Source organism: Cornus florida, unplaced genomic scaffold, assembly GCF_030987335.1.
Source record: "Cornus florida cultivar Cherokee Brave unplaced genomic scaffold, ASM3098733v1 CherokeeBrave_3.0.0_Hap2_Chr07, whole genome shotgun sequence".
Classification (NCBI taxonomy): domain Eukaryota; kingdom Viridiplantae; phylum Streptophyta; class Magnoliopsida; order Cornales; family Cornaceae; genus Cornus; species Cornus florida.
This window is the reverse complement of record NW_026775577.1, coordinates 20,302,165-20,328,485: the sequence shown is the minus strand read 5'-3', so window position 1 is coordinate 20,328,485 and position 26,321 is coordinate 20,302,165. Positions and strand designations below refer to the sequence as shown.

The 26,321-nt window shown below is 34.2% G+C and overlaps 1 protein-coding gene across 1 annotated transcript; it reads left to right on the top strand.

Annotated features, from left to right (window-relative positions):
• Positions 1 to 14,898: 14,898 nt before the first annotated feature.
• Positions 14,899 to 17,589, top strand: LOC132266735 (small ribosomal subunit protein mL103 (rPPR7)-like). The gene has a single exon (XM_059767724.1). It carries the CDS (start codon positions 15,349 to 15,351, stop codon positions 16,648 to 16,650), a length of 1,302 nt encoding a protein of 433 aa, XP_059623707.1. The 5' UTR covers positions 14,899 to 15,348; the 3' UTR covers positions 16,651 to 17,589.
• Positions 17,590 to 26,321: the final 8,732 nt, after the last annotated feature.

Sequence of the window (26,321 nt, the reverse complement as noted above, 5' to 3'; positions counted from 1 at the left end):
GCTACATGGGAGCCGTACTACAAATTCATTCAGTGATATCCTGATTTTCCCCTTGCGGACAAGGCGAAACAGAGGAGGGAGGAATGATATGGGTTATTAATTTGTTAATTACATAAGTATTTTGGTTGATTGTTTGTATATATGTTAGTTGTCAGTTGTGGTGTTGGAATTAGTAGGTCAGTTGTAGTTATGGTGAGTAAAAGTAGGAGGTAGTGGGAGAGTGGGCATGAATAACCTGCTTTGTAAATATATATATATATATATATCTATCAGTTTGCTACTTTAATAAGATTATTCAGAATTCTACAAACCTAGTTTCAGGAGGAGATTCTATGATACCCCCGGATCTCCGGATGCGGGTTAGCCAGGCCCACGCCCGATTATCCGAGGATATCAAACTAATTAGCAATAATCGAACACAGAATACAATTAAAACCAAAAGAGATAAATAAAATTTGTTGAAATGAAAACTAAAATGACAATCCAATAATTGAAACCTCTGAAAAAATATTTCCATTGATAAATAAAACTATTCTGTTACAACTGATCCTCCACGAATACAAATCGTTCTCCAAATTATACAACTCGGGAATCCATTAATGGACCCCTAAAATATCCCACTGAACTCAAATGACTGGAAATAAAACCAAAGCCTAAAACATGAAACAAAATCCTACGGCATTGGTGAAGTGAATGACTGTATCTGCTCAGCACGATCCAGCTCTAAGACTGGAACTAACGAACACCTGTAAAAATAAGAGTGGGTCAAGCCCACATACAAATTCTTCTCTAACTGCAATCCAAACAGTAACCCGATACGCAGATACACCCTAAATATCTCAACAATAGCTATCTAGTCCATACATATATATATATATCCACACTAAGGGACATTCACTGGACTACCATAGGGGTCTCAACCTGAATAGAAGGTAACATGCGAAAACGCACCCAAATGTGGGCATGAGTACCTAGACCTAACAGGGTACACCTCAACATACTATAGCCAGTTACGCATCCACTGCATATACGCACCTTAACCAACTAGTCCGAGACTCAAGCTAATCTCGTGGTACCATAAAAATATATTTAAAATCCATTCATATCCATCCATAGGAAATCCATTAAATCGTTCAGCTTATTCAACCGCACAGACTTATATAAGAGATCCAATAAGTCGTTCACCTTATTTAACTGCACAGACTTAAATATAAGGAGAATTATGTTTTTATAATTCGTACCCTTATTCCAAAATAGGTAGGACTGAGTATTTTGAATCAGTCTGTCCCTAGTATGTCACTGTCCCATACCGGTGCGTACAATCCACAAAATCCATATAATTGATAGAACAGGTAAAGTTGTTCACCAATTAAAATCCATAAGGTAGGAATTAGTGTTTTGAGCTAAACCATACCTAGTATGTCACCGTCCCATACCGGTGCGTACAATCCTCCATATCCATATAAATTACAACATATAAATAATAAGCAAATAATTTACAGTCCAAAACCAAATATCTATATTATTGCAGAAAAGTGATTAAAGTTTCAGCAATTTAAATCTAAGATCTAAACCATGTAATTGCAAGAAATGGTTTAATAGTTCAACAACCAGCATCCAGAGCATGCATAGATCAGTTTTAATAAATTAACAACTCTATCATGCATTTAAATAAGTTTTATAATCATGTTATAGTCCAAACAATTGCTAAATTAATTTAAGCAATTTAGTTCTTTCCATCCGGTAACAGCGTACTAAGTTCTATACTCATATTCTGTTTTATCCTTTAACACGGAGCCATACACTATGCCCCAAGTCCAATTTGTTAATTAAAAGACTTTACCATGTGTTTAAAACTTAATTTGGAATCATGATATTGCACCTTAAATTGTCAAATTAAAACTAAACAATAAATCTCCTTCCAGCCGTTAACCGTACGCACAGTTGTTAAAATAGCGTACTGTTAATTCCATTCACTTAGAGGTCAACCTTACTCAGTATAAACATTTAATAACCTCCAAAACCAATCTTCTAATCCTTCTGTGAAACCCCATAATCAACAGAAGTAATCCCATGCTCCAAAGTACCAATAATTCGTAAAAAAAAAATTTCAAAACAAGTGTACTATTGAAGAGAGCCTGCTCTAACATTTAAAGAGCATGCTATTTTGAGTCTGGAGCCGGCTCTAAGAGTCTTAGAGCCGGCTCTTCAAGTGTGGGAGCCGGCTCCCACATCTATGGAGCCAGCTCTCACCTCTTTTGAGAGCCTTCGTCCCCGTTTTGCTCCGTTTCAGCTTCTCTGCTCCTTCACCGGCTTATTCCTATCACTCTGTTGGTTTTTAAAACTGATCTTAGGAGTCTAATTTACAACCAATAGCATCCCATCAGATTGTTAAAACAGTAGGAATTTAATACGACAACAAAACAACTATTGACTTAACATGTTTTTATGCTCAAAAACTGAATACAATCTTGCAACTACAGTTCCATTCCAAACCCCTTTGCTCCTCATCAATATTGAACCTAAGGTCTTGTATCATCCTATTAACATCCCCATGGTTCGTTTATAGAAGATGAAAGCAAGTACAGTAACAAAAATCACAAAAGAAATTAACACGCTTTAAGGAACAAAACTGGAAGCAGACATGCACAAATTGTAAGCAGATTTGATTTTAATACAAACAGATTATCAATATAGCATATACTAAACATGTAAGTTTCAGTTACTGATTTATTAAATTCTAGAGACTACCTAGGTGCACAGAACACGAGCCAAAGAGAAGGAGAAAGAAGAGAACTTACCTCTGTGGTTTTTGAATAAAAACCCTGTCGCCTTCTTCCTAGGTTTTCTGATGACGTCCGTTCTCTGTCAACTCTACCTCCTACTGCTCAACCTTCCTCCTCCTAGGGCCGACCTTCAAGCCACGGCGAAAACCCTCTCTGAAGTTGCTCTATTTTTTCCTCACAACCTCTCTCTGTTTTTATTCTAAAACTTTCTATATTTTCACTATTTGTGAATAGGGTTTATGCTTACAACCCTAAGCAGACTTATAACAGTGTATATATAGGCATATAAAAACCTACGTCTACTTATATTTAGAGATGGAAACCCAACTAAACCCTAGTGGGCCAAATACACGATCCATAAACCTGAGATCCTAATTTAACATTAAAATTAAATACCTTAATAATTTAACCTAATGAACTCATTCAATAATCAAAACTAATTTAATTAAATAAAAACAAAAATCCAATTAATACAAATAAGCAGACCAAACAAAAATAATCAGGTAATACAATCCACATAAAGAAAAACAATTAATCAATTAAACATAAACGCATATCCACATAATCACATAAAATACTTAAAATAAATAATAAAATCCCAATTATATCATTTTTAATTTTAGGGGTATTACAAATTCCCCTTGAAGTGGATCAACTGTCTCTTTTCTCTCTAAATTTCCAATACAGTTTGCTAGAAAAATTGTGAACATAACAATATTCATCGCCAATGTGCTGGCGAGAAGCAACGGAGGAAGCGGTAGAGGAAAGACCCATGTTTTTTGCTTGTGTATAATGTGTAGGAAGTAGGTTGAGATTACATCGATCGTATATGTGTGTTGGTTGTGTGTTTGGGAAGTAGGGGTTCTATTTGTGCTTAATTACCCAATATGATGCCATTTGGAGTTGTTTTGTTTTTTGTTTTTTTTGTTTTTTTTTTTTTTTTTTGGGTAATTTCTGTTGGACATAATAAATACTTTAACAATAATTAGCCCATTATGATTCAACTTTGATGCATAAAAACACCATGAGTTATATAATTTAGAAGTGGTACATATCTTACCTTGATCCATTATGAGTAAGAGATTTTGAACCTTAGTTATTGATGTTGACTAAACTTTAAACTGAGCCAAAAGTTAGGTTCCGTCTATTCTGAATAACCAATGTAAAATTATAAGATCTTCAAACCACTTCTCTCTCTATAGTTAATGGGTACTAATTGTGGTGTTTCATTTCACAAATCACGTCATAAGAGAGTATGGTTTGGGACCTTTATATATAACATTAGTCTTAGTCTTCCCATCAAAGACTTTAAAATTTACATAAAAAAACCCAAGAGTTACAAGGGATTTCATTAACTGTTCATTAATTGTTCATTAAGTGAGAACAATAATTTCAAGAGTTACTAAAGTATCACTAAACTCTTCATTAAGTGACCACTAACTCCAATTCCATTAGTGAAGTATTAATCACTTAGTTTATTAAAGAGTATATATGTAACTCAAATAATGTTAGAAGTATATCCATCTTTACACTTTTGGTTTTTTATATAGGTGCACTTAATATTGGATCACCTTCCAATTAATATCTGAAAACCCTCTTTATGGAAGTATCTAATATATCGTATGTATAATAATGTAAATGCCAGATTAAAGAGATAAATTTCTAATAATCTCCCACTTGGCCTACATAATTATACCATTTACTAGATTATTCACATAATATGGCCATCACACCTTTCCAAAGAAGAGGTTGCACCATCTTCATTAGATTCTGTTCAATGAAACTACTAATGCCAAAGTATTGTAGTTATTGAATCACTCATCGATTCAATACCATTCAATAGTTATAGCATTAATACCTTTATCAACATGAATCGGTGAGATTTAAGTAATACTGATGATATTAGCAAGGTAATGGTGATTAGTGTCAATTCATCATTAACGGTCCACTATTGCTTTTATATTTAAACGTGCACGAAAGTTGAAAGCAATACAACATAATCATGATAATGTCATAAATATAATGTGATCACACTAAAAACGTCAAGACACTTTTAACCCAAACAAAAAAGACTTTTCACCTAGCCCATGTGCGCAACATGATCCTTAAAGAGCTTAGGTGAGAGACCTTTTGTCAATGGGTCTGCTAACATGAGTGTAGTACTGATATATTTAATTAAGACAATTTGATTCAAAACCCTTTATTTCACAGCAAGATACTTGATATCAATATGTTTCGATCCTCCAGTAGTTTTGTTATTCTTAGAGAATCGAATAGCAGCAACATTATCACAGTAAATTTTTAAGGGTTTTGTAATCGAATCAACAATACTATAATACAGATCTTACTCCCACTGATCTTAAGGTATATACATGAATCCACTAGATTCTCCTTAAAACCAAAGTTGGTTAAAACTTCATGGAACTTAAGATACCATTGTCGAGAAGCCTGTTTTAGACCATAGATGGACTTTTTAAGCCTACACACCTTGTGGGTCTTGCCTTTATCCTGAAAACCTTCAGGTCGGTCCTTATAGACCACTTCATGAAAGTCACCATTTAAGAAGGTTGTTTTGACATCCATCTGATGTAGCTCTAGATTATAATGTGCTACTAATGCCATGACTATTCGAAGGGAGTCTTTATTGGAAATAGGAGAAAATGTTTCCTTATAATCAATCCCTTCTTTTTGAGTGTATCCTTTAGCAACTAATCTGGCCTTGTATCTTTCAATATTGCCTTTGGAAACACGTTTGGTTCTGAAAATCCATTTGCAACCAACAATTTTGGATCCTTCAGGTAATTCTACAAGATCCCAGACTTCATTATCCTTCATGGATTTCAACTCTTCATTTATGGCATTAAGCCATAGAGTTGATTTATCGTTACTTATGGCGTGAGCATAAGAAATGGGATCATTTTCCAAACCAATATCATAAATATCACACTCATTTAAATAAATTTCATAGTCATTCGATATAATAGGCCTTCTTTCTCTTTGGGATCTGCGTAAAGGTACTTCTATAATTGGAGTAGATTCCTTAATGTGGGAAGTTTATTTAACACCACAATTTTTCATAAATCTAACTAAAATCATAAGTAGTTAGATATAAAATCAATAGATTTACCATATCATCATAAGAAACCAATAATGCAATTGTAATTCTTTCGTTGGGCAGAACTAAAATATATTATTAGTATATTTTCAAAAAAAAAAATCAAATGTAATATATTAAAATCATTATTACATTTGTCACCATAACTGAGGTTGACAAAGATGTAATGCATATCATATTCTTAATAGAATTATATCACCTTTGGGCAGAAAAACTTGAATATGCTTTACATTATTCATAACATTCATTTAACCATAGTGATCCACCGTTGGGCTGATCATAACTATATATGGTTTAATTATTTCACAATGTCCAACTATTCATAGTATTGAACCTCCGTTGGGCTTATCAATACTACTTCAAAATTGAACACTTCATAATGTGAACCAAAAAATAATTTCATAATATATGATCATCAATATTGAGTATTGTAACAACCCACTCTACTACATGGTATGATATTGTCCGCTTTGGGCCTAAGCCCTCACGGTTTTGCTCTTGGGCTTTACCCCAAAAGGCCTCATACCAATTAGAGGTGACACACTTACATATAAGTACTTCACCTTTCCTCTACCCAGGCGATGTGGGACTGTGCACCCGTAGCTCGCCAGTGTGGTAGCCTGACAGTGTCTCTCGCACCTGCCCACGGCACACCCGCCCACAGGGTCATCACAATCCACCCCCCTTGGAGGCCCGACGTCCCCAGCTGGAAGTGTGGCCAACGAGGACGTTGGGCCCCAAAGGGGGGGTGATTGTGATGACCCTGTGGGCGGGTGTGCCGTGGGCGGGTGCGAGAGACACTGTCAGGCTACCACACTGGCGAGCTACGGGTGCACAGTCCCACATCGCCTGGGTAGAGGAAAGGTGAAGTACTTATATGTAAGTGTGTCACCTCCAATTGGTATGAGGCCTTTTGGGGTGAAGCCCAAGAGCAAAACCGTGAGGGCTTAGGCCCAAAGCGGACAATATCATACCATGTGGTAGAGTGGGTTGTTACAAATGGTATCAGAGCACTCCAGGTTCAAGTGTCCTTAGGAGTATCTTTCGTTATGTGATTTCCGCGTTGCGTTTCTTAAAACTTAGAGCCCGTATTTGGATTCGTTGTACTCTATTTACGGTTTGTTAGGAGAAACTGATGTCAATTGTATTTTGTAGTCATAGAATGGTTGGCACTAGGAAAAGGATGGGTTCAAGGCGAAAGCGATAAAGACCCAAAGGAGTAAAGGAGTACGTTATCGATTTCGTTGCCAGAAGGCAGAGTTAGGGATCGATGGTTTAGGTTCGTTTGGCGTTACTTTAAAAGTATAAGCCAAGGAATGATTTAGGTGTACGTGATAGGTCATCGCATATCGGGGCTAACACGACTTCAGTTGATCTCAAAAAGGAGACAAGCGAGGAGTAGGAGCCGAAGATGATCCTAATGGAGGAGATTTATGTGCATTCAGTAGAGAGGGTACTAAATCTTGAAGATGGATGATCGCGCGAGGTGATCTGAATTGCTAAGTAGTATAGCGAATGTTATTAGTAGAATTAGGGTTGATCAATCTACAAATAATTAAGCTTTCTTATCATCTCTAAAAGAGGTATATAAGAAGTATTGTTCAGGAGTTTGGGGATCGGATGTGTTCTTATCAGAACGAAATACATTATTTTTAAATCACATACAAAAAGGCATATGGATTATGTTGTGACGTTCTAATTCACTTTATAAAGCCAAGTTAGATAGTTTACATTCCGTGTATAATGAGGATGAGGGTTAAGCCCTTAGTATTTGCTTAGACTAACAAATGTTGCTTTTAAGCTATGTTTTAAAGGATATGTTTCGAGGTTGAATGATTATTTACAAAACTATAAAAGGAAATTTTGAAACAATCTAGTAAGGTTGATTTCAAAGGAGACTTTCTTTTCTAGAAAGAACGATGTCCTAAGTAGGAGTATATTTTGTTCTGTTGTGTTTATCATACGTGCTTTATGTTATTTTTTTTTTTATTTTTTATTTTTATTTTTATTTTTTTGTTAATTACTCGGGATTTGGTATGTGGTTTAGTTGGGGACATAAGTGTGTGATCAATCAATTATTGTTTTAATAACATGGAGTCATAGCGCTATTTACGCTAAATTTGTGAGCATACGGTCATAGGATTTGGTAGATACACATAAATCTAACCAATCTATTGGACCTGGACATGTGTCATTATGGTGTGTTTTAGGATGGGATAATTAAACCATCACTATGAGTCAAACAATCTAGAACAATTAATTTGATATACTTTACGTTAGGTGTGGATTCGTATCATATTACAACGCCATGATATTGGTGATTGTTAATGTTTCGGTATGCGTGAGGTAGTGGTAAATAAAGATCACTAAAACGCCATGATGATATATCAGAGGTGCTGGATTTACTGAACATCTTCTTGAAAATTTTAGAAGTTGTTACCAAGTCGGAAGGAGGATTTAGTACTGGATTAAGTACTTATTGGAATGACACCGAGTGAGGATAGGAGACTGAATAAATATTCAGCACTAAATTCTTAATCAAGAATTTATTCAAGAGGGTGTGTCATTAGGAGGAATTTACCGGTGTTGCACATGGAAGAGGAAGCTAAGTATTTTTATTTCCATAAATAATATGGAATTATTTTTTTAGTCACAATTTGCAACAAATAGTTGTTGCAAGGAAATTGATGACTTATGTGGAGGATGGAAAGATTTCATATTCTTTTGAAGTTAGACAAAGAAGTTGGATTGACACTAACTTGTCTTAAAGAAGCAGGGTGTGTCAAAGATAAGATGGTAAGACCAAACACCTATATAAAGATGAGATGCATGGTATATATGGAAAGGTCGTAGTTTGTTGACTTTTGTTGAGTTAAAGTCATAGTTGACTATTGATAAATGGAATTACCGATTGACTTTCAATATCGGTAAGTTTATCACAGATCAGTAGTGGATAGATTTAGTTGTAGAATTCGCTTTTGAAGATGCTCCAATTTAAATAATGGGTACAGACGAAAACTGGTGGTACTGGATTAACAGTACTTTCTGCAGACAAATTGGATGGAGGATGCAAAGACTGAGTTTCACAACTCTTAGTTCTTTATTCACCCTAGTAGAAACATGATGCTTTACAGTATGAAGCAGATGTTTGGAGGACAGGCAGGAAGAGGAATATAGTGTTTTTTCTCTAAGTCTAATATTTATTAAATAGTAGAGATGGACCATCAGAGATCACTGGATTCTTGCAGCTATTTTCTATACTGAAGTGGAAATGACAGAGCATTTTCACGGATTTAGTTGAGGGATTGCTGATTTGATGCAAGGGTCAGGATTCTAGATGGGATATTGGTTGACTGATAAAATTAAATCAGTTTCATTTTATCTATTTTGATCGAGCTGGTAAGATATCAGTTCATACGAATATAACGGATCACGAGACGGTTTAGATAGATAGAAGTGGTAATTCACACTTTATATCAAGTTCCGTCTGGTGGAAGCAATTATGGAAGTGGATGCTCTTAACAAATGATAGAATATTTAAATCTTTCGATTAGTTGTTGAGTTATTAGATGCATTTATAGCAGGTGTAATAATAACACTTGTTATTACTACGGTAGTTGAAGAGTTCAATTTTGAATATCGGAGCTAACCCTCGAGAAGGTGTTACCTTACTCAGATGGAGTTTAAGGTACTGGAGGAGGAGTTAGTAGTTGCTATAAATAGTGATATGACGGTCGAGCGACTGAGATGGAAATTTATAATTTTTTTTTGGTACACCCAGACGGTTAGAAGGTACATCACGACATCAAATATCGGTTTTGGTGAACAGGTACGGATAGGGACGTGTCTATAATTGCCCTAAGTGTAAAACCTGCTACAAAGGTGGAAAGTTGATCATTAGATATCATAGGAATCTTTAGCCACTTCCTATACCAAATATGGAAGTTGAACTAAACAGGAGTGATAGTCGGTGGGAATGATCGACATTGATTTGGAATTTCAATTTTCCATATGGAATCCGAGTGGTGGATTGAGAAAGATTGCTTGAGGACATAAATTTGAGTGATGCTTATTTTAGAACTTCATAGTAGTTTTATAGTTCAGTGATAGTGGTGTTATAGCATGTGGATGTCCATATTAGTGGATGCAAAGTGCTATTTCGAAGGAGCTTTATGAAGATTTTAGAGTAGCAGCTCTACTTCATAAATATAGACGGGGGAATTAATCGAGAGATTAAATTAGACCATAAAGGATATGTTTGAGGCGTATATCCTAGATTTTCATGGACTGTTGGAAGAATTTACTTCACTTGTCGGAATTTTATCTGTGATATTGTTGGCACAAGGAGGTTAGTGTGACAACTTTGGAGGTTTTGTATCTTTCACAATGCATACCTCTCATTTGTTGGTTGGAAATGGAAGTAAGGGTTGTACAATTAGACCTTGACTTCATTTAAAAATATGTCGGAAATAGATACTTCCCTTTATATTGAACTGCGCGCGGTTGGGAAGCAACAGTAGGATGTTGTAAATAGTTGAACTCGTATACTAGAGTTTTTCTATCAGGGAGTAGTTTGCTCGTTCTGTTTTCTATGTAGGAAGAAAGACGATTTTTGGAGAAATGTCAATTTTACTTATTACATTGACTTTTACACGATTGTGTTTCGCAATTGAGGCAGTCACCTCTGAATTAGCGTTACCAAATTATTAGTGCTGGGTGCATAGGAGTTTGTGCGTATATTCTATGGCACTTGGAGGTATGTAGATCATTCCCTTGTCGACATAGGAGGATTACGTTGTTATTTGATACGACCTACACATTGTATGATTATTGTGTTTCTTAAAATATAGGAACTCTGTATACCACTTAGTATATTAGAGTTAAGTGGAGCCCTTATAGTGAGGTTGTGTCTATTTGGGAATATGATGATGTTTTTCGCTCACAGTTTCCAAGCATAATAGAAGAAAGTAAGGGCGAATTCCGAGGACGGAATTCCTTTTATTAGGGGGGAAGAATGTAATACCCCTAATTTTAAAAGGATAGTCTCGGTATTTATTTATTTATTTTTATTATATTTTTTTTATTTGTTTAATTGATTATTTGACTAATTGTTTATGTGTTTAATTGAATTAAGTGTTACTTGATTAATTGGCTACTTATCTATGTGTTATTTGTATTTTGTCTAGGTGTTATTTGTATTATTTGTTTAATTAGATTGTGTGCTTAAATGATGTATTTGATTAATGTTAATTAATTGTAAATTAAATGTTTTCATTTCTTTTATTATTTTATTTTATTTTTCTTTTATGGTTATGGTTAGTGGTAATTGGCCAACCAATTGGATCCCATGGACTGCTTGGATAGGAGGTTGGATGGGTATGGATAATTATCCATGGATAGTTGTATATGTATATATATAGATATATATGTATATACATATATATAAAAAGGAAAGTAATTTATTAATATTATAGTAACTTTAGTATTAATAAATAATCTGATGTATATATTTTATATATTTATATAATAAGGATATACATATATTTTATACGTAACATGTTTTAAGTTACCTTTTTAATATTATGGTAACTTTAGTATAAATAAATAATCTGATGTATATATTTTATTTATTTAATGAGAATACAGATAGATTATATACTTAACATGTTTTAAGTTACCTTTTAATATTATGGTAACTTTAGTATTACTAAATAATCTAATGTATATATTTTATTTAATTAATAAGGATATACATAGATTATATACGTAACATATTTTAAGTTACCTTTTTAATATTTTCATTTTTATTTTTTTTTTATTAAGTTGACTTGGATTGGGAAAAGGAATAGGGTTATTATTTAGCCTATAAATACACAACTATAGGTTGAAAAAGGAGTGAAAATATATCACGTAATATATTCTAGAGAGAGAGTTAGAGAGAGAAGGAGAAAGAGGGAGGAAGGAGGAGAAAACCCTTTAGAGAGAAGATCAAGGAAGAAGAAGTTTAACTTTTAATCCGAAAGTTTAAGGCAAGTTCTTCTTCTATCTCTTTCCCTTTGATTCGTGTTTCTGTACATGCCTAGGAAATTCCAGGATTTACTAAACACATAAAATTAAATAATTATGCATGTTTAATTGGATTAAAGTATAGGTTTTTGTGAAATTGGGTCATATCTGTTCTTGTGTTATAAATTAAAAAAATGCATGATTTTGATTTGATTTCTGGTGTGAATTTTTATATGTTTGAATTATGTATTTTTCATATATGTGGAATGATGGAACGTAGAAACATGCCTAGGATTCCTGAACATTAAATAGGGACTAGGTTTGGGTTTAAATAAATTTAAATACACTCAATCATAACGATGCTTGCTATTTAAATGTTTACACAAACGAATGGATTTAATCTTTTAAAATGCTTTAGCAATTGAGAATAAATGTGTAGGATGAATTGGATATGGAGAATGCTTATTTGACGATATAATAAAATATCATCATGTATAAGATTCAGTTTGTGTAGGACATATGATATATGAGCTTAAATAAATAATAAGTCATTCATATTCTGTGATAACTTGATATCATGTTATCATAGTTATTTCTGGAATGTTTGATGTATTTCTTTAATTATTACATCAATTGTTGGATTGTGTGGTTTAATGCACCGGTATGGGACGGTGGCATTCTAGGGACGGATTAACTTATCAGTTAAGTCCTACCTATTTTATATAAGGGAATGGATTAACTAAAATGTTAAGTCCTACTTATATTCAAGTCAGGTCAGCTGAACAAGTTGAATGACTTATAGAGGATTAATTTATTATATAAGGGAATTGATTAACTAAAATATTAAGTCCTACTTATATTCAAGTCAGGTCAGCTGAACAAGTTGAATGACTTATGGAGGATTAATTTATACTGGATAGGATGGTCACTAGATTTTATATATATAAGTATGGTGCCATGATATGAGCTTGAGTCTCAGGATCAGTGGTTAGGGTGCGTATATCGCCAGGGATGTGTAGCTAGATATAGTGTAGTTGTGTACCCTGGTAGGTCTAGGTACTCATGCCCACTATATGTGCGTTTTGCATGTTGCCTACTATTCAGGTTGAGACAACCCTATAGTCTAGTGAGGTTCCTTTAGTGTGTATATATATATATACGGACTACTAGTTACTGTTGGATTGACTAGGATGTATACGTGTACCGGATCTCTGCTTGGACTGTAGTAGAGTAGAACTTGTTTGTGGGCCTGACCCACCATTGTTTTTCAGGTGTTCGTCACGAGTAGAGGTTGTTCGTGCTGAGCGGGGATCAATCTACTTCATTCTTCCGATGCTACATAGGAGTTCCTTTATGATTCAGTTTCTTGTTTTAGAATATTGTCATTTGTTTAGTTTGGATTTTCTAGGGGTCCATACAGTATGGATTCTCGAGTTGTATTTTGGAGGATCAGTTTTATCAGAAGAGTTTATTAATTAATGGAAATATATTATGAGGTTTATTATTAGATTATCATTTTAGTTTCTTGTCAGCATTTTATTTATTCTTCTTTATTCTTTTGTACTCTGTGTTCGTTTATTATCAATTTGTTTTGATATCCTCGGGTATTCGGGCGTGGGCCTGGCCAACCCACATTCGGAAATTCGGGGGTATCACAAGTATTAATTGGGTTATACATAATCAAGCATCAAAATAATCTGTAAAGATACTTAAGAAATTCATATAAGTTTCATGCATCAAAATTGAGAACCATGTCTCTGATACCACTTGTTAGACATAATAAATACTTTAACAATAATTAGCCCATTAGGATCCAACTTTAATGCACAAAAACACCATGAGTTATAAAATTTAGAAGTGGTACATATCTTACTTTGATCCATTATGAGTAAGAGATTTTGAACTTTAGTTATTGATGTTGACTAAACTTTAAACTGAGCAAAAAGTTAGGTTCCGTCTATTCTGAATAACCAATGTAAAATTATAAGATCTTCAAACCACTTCTCTCTCTATAGTTAATGGGTACTAATTGTGGTGTTTCATTTCACAAACCACGTCATAAGAGAGTATGGTTTGGGACCTTTATATATAACATTAGTTTTAGTCTTCCCATCAAAGACTTTAAAGTTTACATAAGAAAATCAAGAGTTACAAGAGACTTCATTAACTCTTTATTAACTTTAACTCTTCATTACTTATTCATTAAGTGAGAACAATAACTTCAAGAGTTACTAAATTATCACTTAACTCTTCATTAAGTGACTACTAACTCCAATTCCATTAGTGAAGTATTAATCACTTAGTTTATCAAAGAGGATATATGTAACTCAAATCACGTTAGAAGTGTATCTATCTTTACACTTTTGGTTTTTCATATAGGTGCACTTAATATTGGATCACCTTCCAATTAATATCTTAAAACCCTCTTCATGGAAGTATCTAATATATCATATGTATAATAATGTAAAGGCCACATTAAATAGATAAATTTCTAACAATTTCAACTTCTAGCAAATTTTTAATGAGATCATTCGGAATATCTGGCTAGACGAATGGTTAAGCGAGGGAATGCAGCTGATACCAAGAAAAATTGTGAACATAACAATATTCACCACCAACGTGCTGGCGAGAAGTAACGGAGGAAGCGGTAGAGGAAAGACCCATGTGTTTATGCAGGTGTATAATGTGTACGAAGTAGGTTGAGAGATTGCTTCAATCGTATGTGTGTGTTGGTTGTGTGTTTGGGAAATAGGGGTTCTATTTGTGCTTAATTACCCAATATGATGCCATTTGGAGTTGTTTTGTTTTGTTTTGTTTTTTTTTTTTTTTTTTTTTTTTTTTTTTTTTTGGGTAATTTCAACTTCTAGCAAATTTTTAATGAGATTATTCGGAATTTCTGGCTAGACGAATGGTTAAGCGAAGGAATGCAGTTGATATCGAGAAAAGTTATGAACATAACAATATTCACCGTCAACGTGTTGGCAAGAAGCAACGGAGGAAGCGGTAGAGGAAAGACCCATGTGATTGTGCAGGTGTATAATGTGTACGAAGAAGGTTGAGAGATTACTTCAATGGTATGTGTGTTGGTTGTGTTTGGGAAGTAGGGGTTCTATTTGTGCTTAATTATCTAATATGATGCGGTATGGAGTTGTTTTGTTTTGTTTTTTCTTTTTTTTTTTTTGTTTTTGGGTAATTTCAACTTCTAGCAAATTTTTAATATAAATATTTGGTGGCATTTTAGTATATTTTATCCATCATTTAACAAGAATTTTTACTTGGACAATTTTAAAATTACGAGTTTTTGAAATTAGAGATTTTTTTTTTTTTTTTTTTTTTTTTTTTTTCACCCATTATTCTACCCACCGACACAGCTGTTTTCATTTCACTTTCATCCCAAAAAACCTGAAAACCAGTCCAAACCTAAAACCCAAAACCCTATAAATGTCTTCTTCGCTCGCTATTCGCCACGTCCGCCACCTCTCAACAACTGCGGCCGCTGCCACTGACGCAGCCACTGCAACTGACGCCGCCGCAATCTCCATCTCCAAGGCCATAGCAAAACTCAAAACCGAATTCGACCCAGACAAAGCCCTCGAGATCTATTCCTCTGTCTCCCGCCACTACACCTCTCCTCTCTCCACTCGCTTCATTCAGGAATTCACCGTTAAGCGCCTTGCAAAGTCTCACCGATTCTCCGACATCGAAACCCTAATCGAGTCCCACAAAAATGACCCCAAAATCACCCAAGAACCCTACCTCTCCACCCTCATTCGATCGTACGGCATTGCCGGCATGTTCGATCACTCCCTCAAAACATACAACCAAATGGAGGAACTGGGCACACCCAGAACTACGACCTCATTCAATGCTCTTCTTGCGGCGTGTAACCAATCGAAGCTATTCGATCAAGTACCCCAACTGTTCGAGGAAATGCCTCAAAAGTTCGGATTTTCACCTGATAAAGTCTCTTATGGTATATTGGTCAAGTCTTACTGCCATTCGGGTTCGACTGATTTGGCAATTTCGAGAATGAAAGAAATGGAAGAGAAAGGAATCGAAATTACAGCAATCACGTTCACAACAATATTGCATTCTCTGTATAAGGAGGGGAAGAGTGATGAGGCTGAGAGAATTTGGAATGAGATGATGGAAAGAGGGTGTTCGCCTGATATCGCGGCATACAATGTTCGGATAATGCATGTCCACGGTGGAGAGCCGGAGACTGTGAAGGGTTTGATTGAGGATATAAGCAATGCAGGGTTAAAACCAGACACCATTACTTACAATTATTTGATGACTTGTTATTATAAGCACGGGAAGTTGGAAGAAGCTGAGAAGGTTTACCAAGGAATGAAGGGAAATGGGTGTCATCGGAATGTTTCGACCTTTAGGATTTTGATATATTATTTGTGCAAGAATGGGAATCATGAGAAGGGGTATGAGGTGTTTAAGGACAGTGTGAAGTTTCATAAGGTTCCCGATTTCAATACGTTGAAGCCTTTAGTGCAAGGGTTGGTGAAGAAATCTAAAAGGAAGGAGGCCGAAGATTTGATTCGGACTATGAAGAAGAAGTTCCCTTCTAACCGTTTGAATGCTTGGAAGAGACTCGTGGAGGATCTCGGTTTGGCTGCTGCTGATTCTTCTGGTGAAAACCAAGAGGAAGGAGGCAAAAGGGTTGGTGAAGAAACCGCAAAGGAAGAAGGCCGAAGGGTTGATTCAGAGTACGAAGGGGTTCCCTTCTAACCTTGTGGTTGCTTGGAAGAGACAGTAGGAGGATCTTGGTTTGGCAGCTGCTGATTCTTCTGGTGAAAACCAGTCCTTCTGCAACTAGAGTGATTCACTTTGCCTGAATTTTGTGTTTGAGGGATGATGTGATACCGTGAAATTCATTCCAGAGCTTCCATTGGAGGGTACTTAATGCTTTGAAAGAGGGACAAGACAACTTCTTTGATTTGTTTTCATGTTAGTGTTAGTATTTTACTTTGTTGCATGTAAATTTTGGATTCCCTTTGTGCTTCTTTATCCTTCTTTCTTAGCTATCCTTTGAGTCAAGATTTGTCATGCCAATGCTATTGCTGATATGAATGTTAACAATATCATCCTATACATATAATCTGGCTCAAAAAGACGCCACTGCCTACGTGGGCAATCTCGATCCTCAGGTTTTTCTTCCTTCTTCCTATTCCCTCTTTAACTTCTTTCACAAATCAGAGCTTTTCTCTCAAATGTAATTCTAGGGTTTATGTGCTTGTCTCTGATTCTCAAACTGATGGATTGAGTGGCTTTAGTCGTTGCCAACTTCATGTTTCGTATTTTATGGTTTTCATTACTCATGTAAAATGCTTCAAATTATTGAACTTTGGGGATGTTATTATTCATTAAGATTTACTTTCAAAAGTTTGCGTAGGTTGATTTTTGCTTGAACTTTCCAACGGCTTCAATATAGCTCTGATTTGGGCATTTTTACTTTTCTGTAGAAATAAAAATATCAAATTTGTCACTTCGCGTGTTGGCTTCAATTGGGTAGGGCTGTCACTTGTATTGGATATTTGAAATGTTCTTCAAAGTACGATGAGGATCTCTTTTGTACTTTTACCTTTCTAACTTTGATACTTGATTCATGACTCAATATACTTTTGTAAAAAAATATTTCTAGGCCGAGAATGAACCAACTTGTATGTATGGATTCCGATTTGTACGTTTGTAAGCTCAGTTTAGACTTAATTCAAGATCATGACGAGGTCAAAAAGTTAAATTTGAGTTGACTAATTATTTTTAAAAATAACAACTCAACTTGCCTCAACTCATTGGACAAAAAAAGCCAACCTCAATTTTATTATCTTGTTCGAATCTAGTTTGAATTCATGTTCAATAACCTTAACTCATATAAGTAAAAATCTGTATTCATGAATGCATATCACTTTACTAAATTTAGTGTTTATAAGTTGAGTTTAACCATGTTAAAAAAAAAAAAAAAAAAAAATTCCAATTTGTTTACTATAAGAACTTAAGTAAAATTAAATTATGTGCGGGCACATAATTTGTTTACTAATTGTGTGGGACTGGTCAAATTAAATTCACTAAAATAACTCACAGATTGAAAGGGAGGCGACGATCCTTCCACATCCACAGTCCCACACAAGCACTGCCGGTGCCTGCAAACACGTCGCCACACAGCCGCCGCCGCCGCCATAAATAACAAAAATACCCCTATATGATATTATGACAAAACTCATACATCCAAATCAATCTCCCTTTCTCACCCTCCTCTCTCTATATCTATTCAGACAAAAAATGAAGATAAATGGATCAATTAGTACGTGTCATAGACAAAACTCATACATCCAAATAATCTCTGTTTCTCACCCTCCTCTCTCTATATCTATTTAGACAAAAAATGAAGATAAATGGATCAATTAGTACGTGTCAAAGTCTAAAAACAAAACATTTAGATTTAACATATTTTGAGTGGGTCTCAATGTAATTTGTCTGAGTCAAATCAAAATTGACGGATAAGTTGATTAATGTAAACTAGTGCATTTAAACCATAATACATTTTCTACAGGTGAAGTGCAAAAAAAACTCATCTGTTTTTTTAAATGTGCAAATAACACTCATGATGTTTAAAAACTATCCCTGTAATTTCAAAATTAAAAATTGTGCAAATAACTCCCACAATTGATATTTGCAAGTCATGTGACAAAAAAGGGGTCTTTTATACCAACAATGCCTTTTTGGAGTACCCAAACTACCATTTACTCATTTTCTCCCCCATTTCTATATATATAATATATATATAATAATTTTATTTAATTAATTTTCTTTCTATAAATACTCTCCATATAATACACATATTTTCTATGTATAATACTCATTATATTCATATTTCTCTCTCCTATTTCTATTATATCCCCTATTTCTATATATAATATTCATATTTCTATTTTTTATTTATTTTTCTCTATCTTCTTTGTATTTGTATATTTTATTTATTTTCTTCACTCTCGACGAATGGTTAAGCGAGAGAATGTAGCTGATACCAAGATTTTGGTTCAATGGAAAGGCACACCATCAGAAGATGCTACATGGGAGCCGTACTACAAATTCATTCAGTGATATCCTGATTTTCCCCTTGCGGACAAGGCGAAACAGAGGAGGGAGGAATGATATGGGTTATTAATTTGTTAATTACATAAGTATTTTGGTTGATCGTTTGTATATATGTTAGTTGTCAGTTGTGGTGTTGGAATTAGTAGGTCAGTTGTAGTTATGGTGAGTAAAAGTAGGAGGTAGTGGGAGAGTGGGCATGAATAACCTGCTTTGTAAATATATATATATATATATATATATATATATCTATCAGTTTACTACTTTAATAAGATTATTCAGAATTCTACAAACCTAGTTTCAGGAGGAGATTCTATGATACCCCCGGATCTCCGGATGCGGGTTGGCCAGGCCCACACCCGATTACCCGAGGATATCAAACCAATTAACAATAATCGAACACAGAATACAATTAAAACCAAAAGAGATAAATAAAATTTGTTGAAATGAAAACTAAAATGACAATCCAATAATTGAAACCTCTGAAAAAATATTTCCATTGATAAATAAAACTATTCTGTTACAACTGATCCTCCACGAATACAAATCGTTCTCCAAATTATACAACTCGGGAATCCATTAATGGACCCCTAAAATATCCCACTGAACTCAAATGACTGGAAATAAAACCAAAGCCTAAAACATGAAACAAAATCCTACGGCATTGGTGAAGTGAATGACTGTATCTGCTCAGCACGATCCAGCTCTAAGACTGGAACTAACGAACACCTGTAAAAATAAGATTGGGTCAGGCCCACATACAAATTCTTCTCTAACTGCAATCCAAACAGTAACCCGATACGCAGATACACCCTAAATATCTCAACAATAGCTATCTAGTCCATACATATATATATATATATCCACACTAAGGGACATTCACTGGACTACCATAGGGGTCTCCACCTGAATAGAAGGTAACATGCGAAAACGCACACAAAGGTGGGCATGAGTACCTAGACCTAACAGGGTACACCTCAACATACTATTGCCAGCTACGCATCCACTGCATATACGCACCCTAACCAACTAGTCCGAGACTCAAGCTAATCTCGTGGTACCATAAAAATATATTTAAAATCCATTCATATCCATCCATAGGAAATCCATTAAATTGTTCAGCTTATTCAACCGCACAGACTTATATAAGAGATCCAATAAGTCGTTCACCTTATTTAACCGCACAGACTTAAATATAAGGAGAATTATGTTTTTATAATTCGTACCCTTATTCCAAAATAGGTAGGACTGAGTATTTTGAATCAGTCTGTCCCTAGTATGTCACCGTCCCATATCGGTGCGTACAATCCACAAAATCCATATAATTGATAGAACAGGTAAAGTTGTTCACCAATTAAAATCCATAAGGTAGGAATTAGTGTTTTGAGCTAAACCATACATAGTATGTCACCGTCCCATACCGGTGCATACAATCCTCCATATCCATATAAATTACAACATATAAATAATAAGCAAGTAATTTATAGTCCAAAACCAAATATCTATATTATTGCAGAAAAGTGATTAAAGTTTCAGTAATTTAAATCTAAGATCTAAACCATGTAATTGCAAGAAATGGTTTAATAGTTCAACAACCAGCATCCAGAGCATGCATAGATCAGTTTTAATAAATTAACAACTCTATCATGTATTTAAATAAGTTTTATAATCATGTTATAGTCCAAACAATTGCTAAATTAATTTAAGCAATTTAGTTCTTTCCATCCGGTAACAACGTACTAAGTTCTATACTCATATTCTGTTTTATCCTTTAACACGGAGCCATACACTATGCCCCAAGTCCAATTTGTTAATTAAAAGACTTCACCATGTGTTTAAAACTTAATTTGGAATCATGATATAGCACCTTAAATTGTCAAATTAAAACTAAACAATAAATCTCCTTCCAGCCGTTAACCGTACGCACAGTTGTTAAAATAACGCACTGTTAATTCCATTCACTTAGAGGTCAACCTTACTCAGTATAAACCTTTAACAACATCCAAAACCAATCTTCTAATCCTTCTGTGAAACCCCATAATCAACAGAAGTAATCCCATGCTCCAAAGTACCAATAGTTCGTAAAAAAAAAAATTCAAAACAAGTGTACTATTGAAGAGAGCCTACTCTAACATTTAAAGAGCAGGCTCTTTTGAGTCTGGAGCCGACTCTAAGAGTCTTAGAGCCGGGTCTTCAAGTGTGGGAGCCGGCTCCCACATCTATGGAGCCAGCTCTCACCTCTTTTGAGAGCCTTCGTCCCCGTTCTGCTCCGTTTCAGCTTCTCTGCTCCTTCACTGGCTTATTCCTATCACTCTGTTGGTTCTTAAAATTGATCTTAGGAGTCTAATTTACAACCAGTAGCATCCCATCAGATTGTTAAAACAGTAGGAATTTAATACGACAACAAAACAACTATTGACTTAACATGTTTTTATGCTCAAAAACTGAATACAATCTTGCAGCTACAGTTCCATTCCAAACCCCTTTGCTCCTCATCAATACTGAACCTAAGGTCTTGTATCATCCTATTAACATTCCCATGGTTCGTTTATAGAAGATGAAAGCAAGTACAGTAACAAAAATCACAAAAGAAATTAACATGCTTTAAGGAACAAAACTGGAAGCAGACATGCACAAATTGTAAGCAGATTTGATTTTAATACAAACAGATCATCAATATAGCATATACTAAACACGTAAGTTTTAGTTACTGATTTATTAAATTCTAGAGACTACCTAGGTGCACAGAACACGAGCCAAAGAGAAGGAGAAAGAAAAGAACTTACCTCTGTGGTTTTTGAATAAAAACCCTGTCGCCTTCTTCCTAGGTTTTCTGATGACGTCCGTTCTCTGTCAACTCTACCTCCTACTGCTCAACCTTCCTCCTCCTAGGGCCGACCTTCAAGCCACGGCCAAAACCCTCTCTGAAGTTGCTCTATTTTTTCCTCACAACCTCTCTCTGTTTTCACTCTAAAACTCTCTATATTTTCACTATTTGTGAATAGGGTTTATGCTTACAACCCTAAGCAGACTTATAACAGTGTATATATAGGCATATAAAAACCTACGTCTACTTATATTTAGAGATGGAAACCCAACTAAACCCTAGTGGGCCAAATACACGATCCATAAACCTGAGATCCTAATTTAACATTAAAATTAAATACCTTAATAATTTAACCTAATGAACTCATTCAATAATCAAAACTAATTTAATTAAATAAAAACAAAAATCCAATTAATACAAATAAGCAGACTAAACAAAAATAATCAGGTAATACAATCCACATAAGGAAAAATAATTAATCAATTAAACATAAACGCATATCCACATAATCACATAAAATACTTAAAATAAATAATAAAATCCCAATTATATCATTTTTAATTTTAGGGGTATTACAGATTCCCCTCGAAGTGGATCAACTGTCTCTTTTCTCTCTAAATTTCCAATACAGTTTGCTAGAAAAATTGTGAACATAACAATATTCATCGCCAACGTGCTGGCGAGAAGCAACGGAGGAAGCGGTAGAGGAAAGACCCTTGTTTTTTGCTGGAGTATAATGTGTAGGAAGTAGGTTGAGATTACATCGATCGTATATGTGTGTTGGTTATGTGTTTGGGAAGTAGGGGTTCTATTTGTGCTTAATTACCCAATATGATGCCATTTGGAGTTGTTTTGTTTTTTGTTTTTTTTTGTTTTTTGGATAATTTCTGCTGGACATAATAAATACTTTAATAATAATTAGCCCATTATGATTCAACTTTGATGCATAAAAATACCATGAGTTATAAAATTTAGAAGTGGTACATATCTTACCTTGATCCATTATGAGTAAGAGATTTTGAACTTTAGTTATTGATGTTGACTAAATTTCAAACTGAGCCAAAAGTTAGGTTCTGTCTATTCTGAATAACCAATGTAAAATTATAAGATCTTCAAACCACTTCTCTCTCTATAGTTAATGGGTACTAATTGTGGTGTTTCATTTCACAAAACACGTCATAAGAGAGTATGGTTTGGGACCTTTATATATAACATTAGTCTTAGTCTTCCCATCAAAGACTTTAAAATTTACATAAAAAAAACCCAAGAGTTACAAGGGATTTCATTAACTGTTCATTAATTGTTCATTAAGTGAGAACAATAATTTCAAGAGTTACTAAAGTATCACTAAACTCTTCATTAAGTGACCACTAACTCCAATTCCATTAGTGAAGTATTAATCACTTAGTTTATCAAAGAGTATATATGTAACTCAAATAATGTTAGAAGTATTTCCATCTTTACACTTTTGGTTTTTATATAGGTGCACTTAATATTGGATCACCTTCCAATTAATATCTGAAAACCCTCTTCATGGAAGTATCTAATATATCATATGTATAATAATGTAAATGCCAGATTAAAGAGATAAATTTCTAATAATCTCCCACTTGGCCTACATAATTATACCATTTATTAGATTATTCACATAATATGGCCATTACACCTTTCCAAAGAAGAGGTTGCACCATCTTCATTAGATTTTGTTCAATGAAACTACTAATGCCAAAGTATTGTAGTTATTGAATCACTCATCGATTCAATACCATTCAATAGTTATAGCATTAATACCTTCATCAACATGAATCGGTGAGATTTAAGTAATACTGATGATATTAGCAAGGTAATGGTGATTAGTGCCAATTCATCATTAACGGTCCACTATTGCTTTTATATTTAAACGTGCATGAAAGTTGAAAGCAACACAACATAATCATGATATTGTCATAAATATAATGTGATCACACTAAAAACGTCAATACACTTTTAACCCAAACAAAAAAGACTTTTCACATAGCCCATGTACGCAACATGATCCTTAAAGAGCTTAGGTGAGAGACCTTTTGTCAATGGGTCTGCTAACATGAGTGTAGTACTGATATATTTAATTAAGACAATTTGATTCAAAACCCTTTATTTCACAGCAAGATACTTGATATCAATATGTTTCGATCCTCCAGTAGTTTTGTTATTCTTAGAGAATCGAATAACAGCAACATTATCACAGTAAATTTTTAAGGGTTTTGTAATCGAATCAACAATACTATAATACAGATCTTACTCCCACTGATCTTAAGGAATATACATGAATCCACTAGATTCTCCTTAAAACCAAAGTTAGTTAAAACTTCATGAAACTTAAGATACCATTGTCGAGAAGCCTGTTTTAGACCATAGATGGACTTTTTAAGCCTACACACCTTGTGGGTCTTGCCTTTATCCTGAAAACCTTCAGGTCGGTCCTTATAGGCCACTTCATGAAAGTCACCATTGAAGAAGGTTGTTTTGACATCCATCTGATGTAGCTCTAGATCATAATGAGCTACTAATGCCATGACTATTTGAAGGGAGTCGTTATTGGAAATAGGAGAAAATGTTTCCTTATAATCAATCCCTTCTTTTTGAGTGTATCCTTTAGCAACTAATCTGGCCTTGTATCTTTCAATATTGCCTTTGGAAACACGTTTGGTTCTGAAAATCCATTTGCAACCAACAATTTTGGATCCTTCAGGTAATTCTACAAGATCCCAGACTTCATTATCCTTCATGGATTTCAACTCTTCATTTATGGCATTAAGCCATAGAGTTGATTTATCGTTACTTATGGCGTGAGCATAAGAAATGTGATCATTTTCCAAGCCAATATCATAAATATCACACTCATTTAAATAAATTTCATAGTCATTCGATATAATAGGCATTCTTTCTCTTTGGGATCTGCGTGAAGGTACTTCTGTAATTGGAGTAGATTCCTTAATGTGGGAAGTTTATTTAACACCACAATTTTTCATAAATCTAACTAAAATCATAAGTAGTTAGATATAAAATCAATAGATTTACCATATCATCATAAGAAACCAATAATGCAATTGTAATTCTTTCGTTGGGCAGAACTACAATATATTATTAGTATATTTAAAAAAAAAAAATCAAATGTAATATATTAAAATCATTATTACATATGTCACCATAACTGAGGTTGACAAAGATGTAATGCATATCATATTCTTAATAGAATTATATCACCTTTGGGCAGAAAAACTTGAATATGCTTTACATTATTCATAACATTCATTTAACCATAGTGATCCACCGTTGGGTTGATCATAACTATATATGGTTTAATTATTTCACAATGTCCAACTATTCATAGTATTGAACCTCCGTTGGGCTTATCAATACTACTTCAAAATTGAACACTTCATAATGTGAACCAAAAAATAATTTCATAATATATGATCATCAATATTGAGTATTAATTGGGTTATACATAATCAAGCATCAAAAGAATCTGTAAAGATACTTAAGAAATTCATATAAGTTTCATGCATCAAAATTGAGAACCATGTCTCTGATACGACTTGTTAGACATAATAAATACTTTAACAATAATTAGCCCATTAGGATCCAACTTTGATGCACAAAAACACCATGAGTTATAAATTTTAGAAGTGGTACATATCTTACTTTGATCCATTATGAGTAAGAAATTTTGAACCTTAGTTATTGATGTTGACTAAACTTCAAACTGAGCCAAAAGTTAGGTTCCGTCTATTCTGAATAACCAATGTAAAATTATAAGATCTTCAAACCACTTCTCTCTCTATAGTTAATGGGTACTAATTGTGGTGTTTCATTTCACAAACCACGTCATAAGAGAGTATGGTTTGGGACCTTTATATATAACATTAGTCTTAGTCTTCCCATCAAAGGCTTTAAAGTTTACATAAGAAAATCAAGAGTTACAAGAGACTTCATTAACTCTTTATTAACTTTAACTCTTCATTAATTATTCATTAAGTGAGAACAATAACTTCAAGAGTTACTAAAGTATCACTTAACTCTTCATTAAGTGACCACTAACTCCAATTCCATTAGTGAAGTATTAATCACTTAGTTTATCAAGAGGATATATGTAACTCAAATCACGTTAGAAGTGTATCTATCTTTACACTTTTGGTTTTTCATATAGGTGCACTTAATATTGGATCACCTTCCAATTAATATCTTAAAACCATCTTCATGGAAGTATCTAATATATCATATGTATAATAATGTAAAGGCCACATTAAATAGAAAAATTTCTAACAATTTCCACTTCTAGCAAATTTTTAATGAGATCATTCGGAATATCTGGCTAGACAAATGGTTAAGCGAGGGAGTGCAGCTGATACCAAGAAAAATTGTGAACATAACAATATTCACCACCAACGTGCTGGCGAGAAGTAACGGAGGAAGTGGTAGAGGAAAGACCCATGTG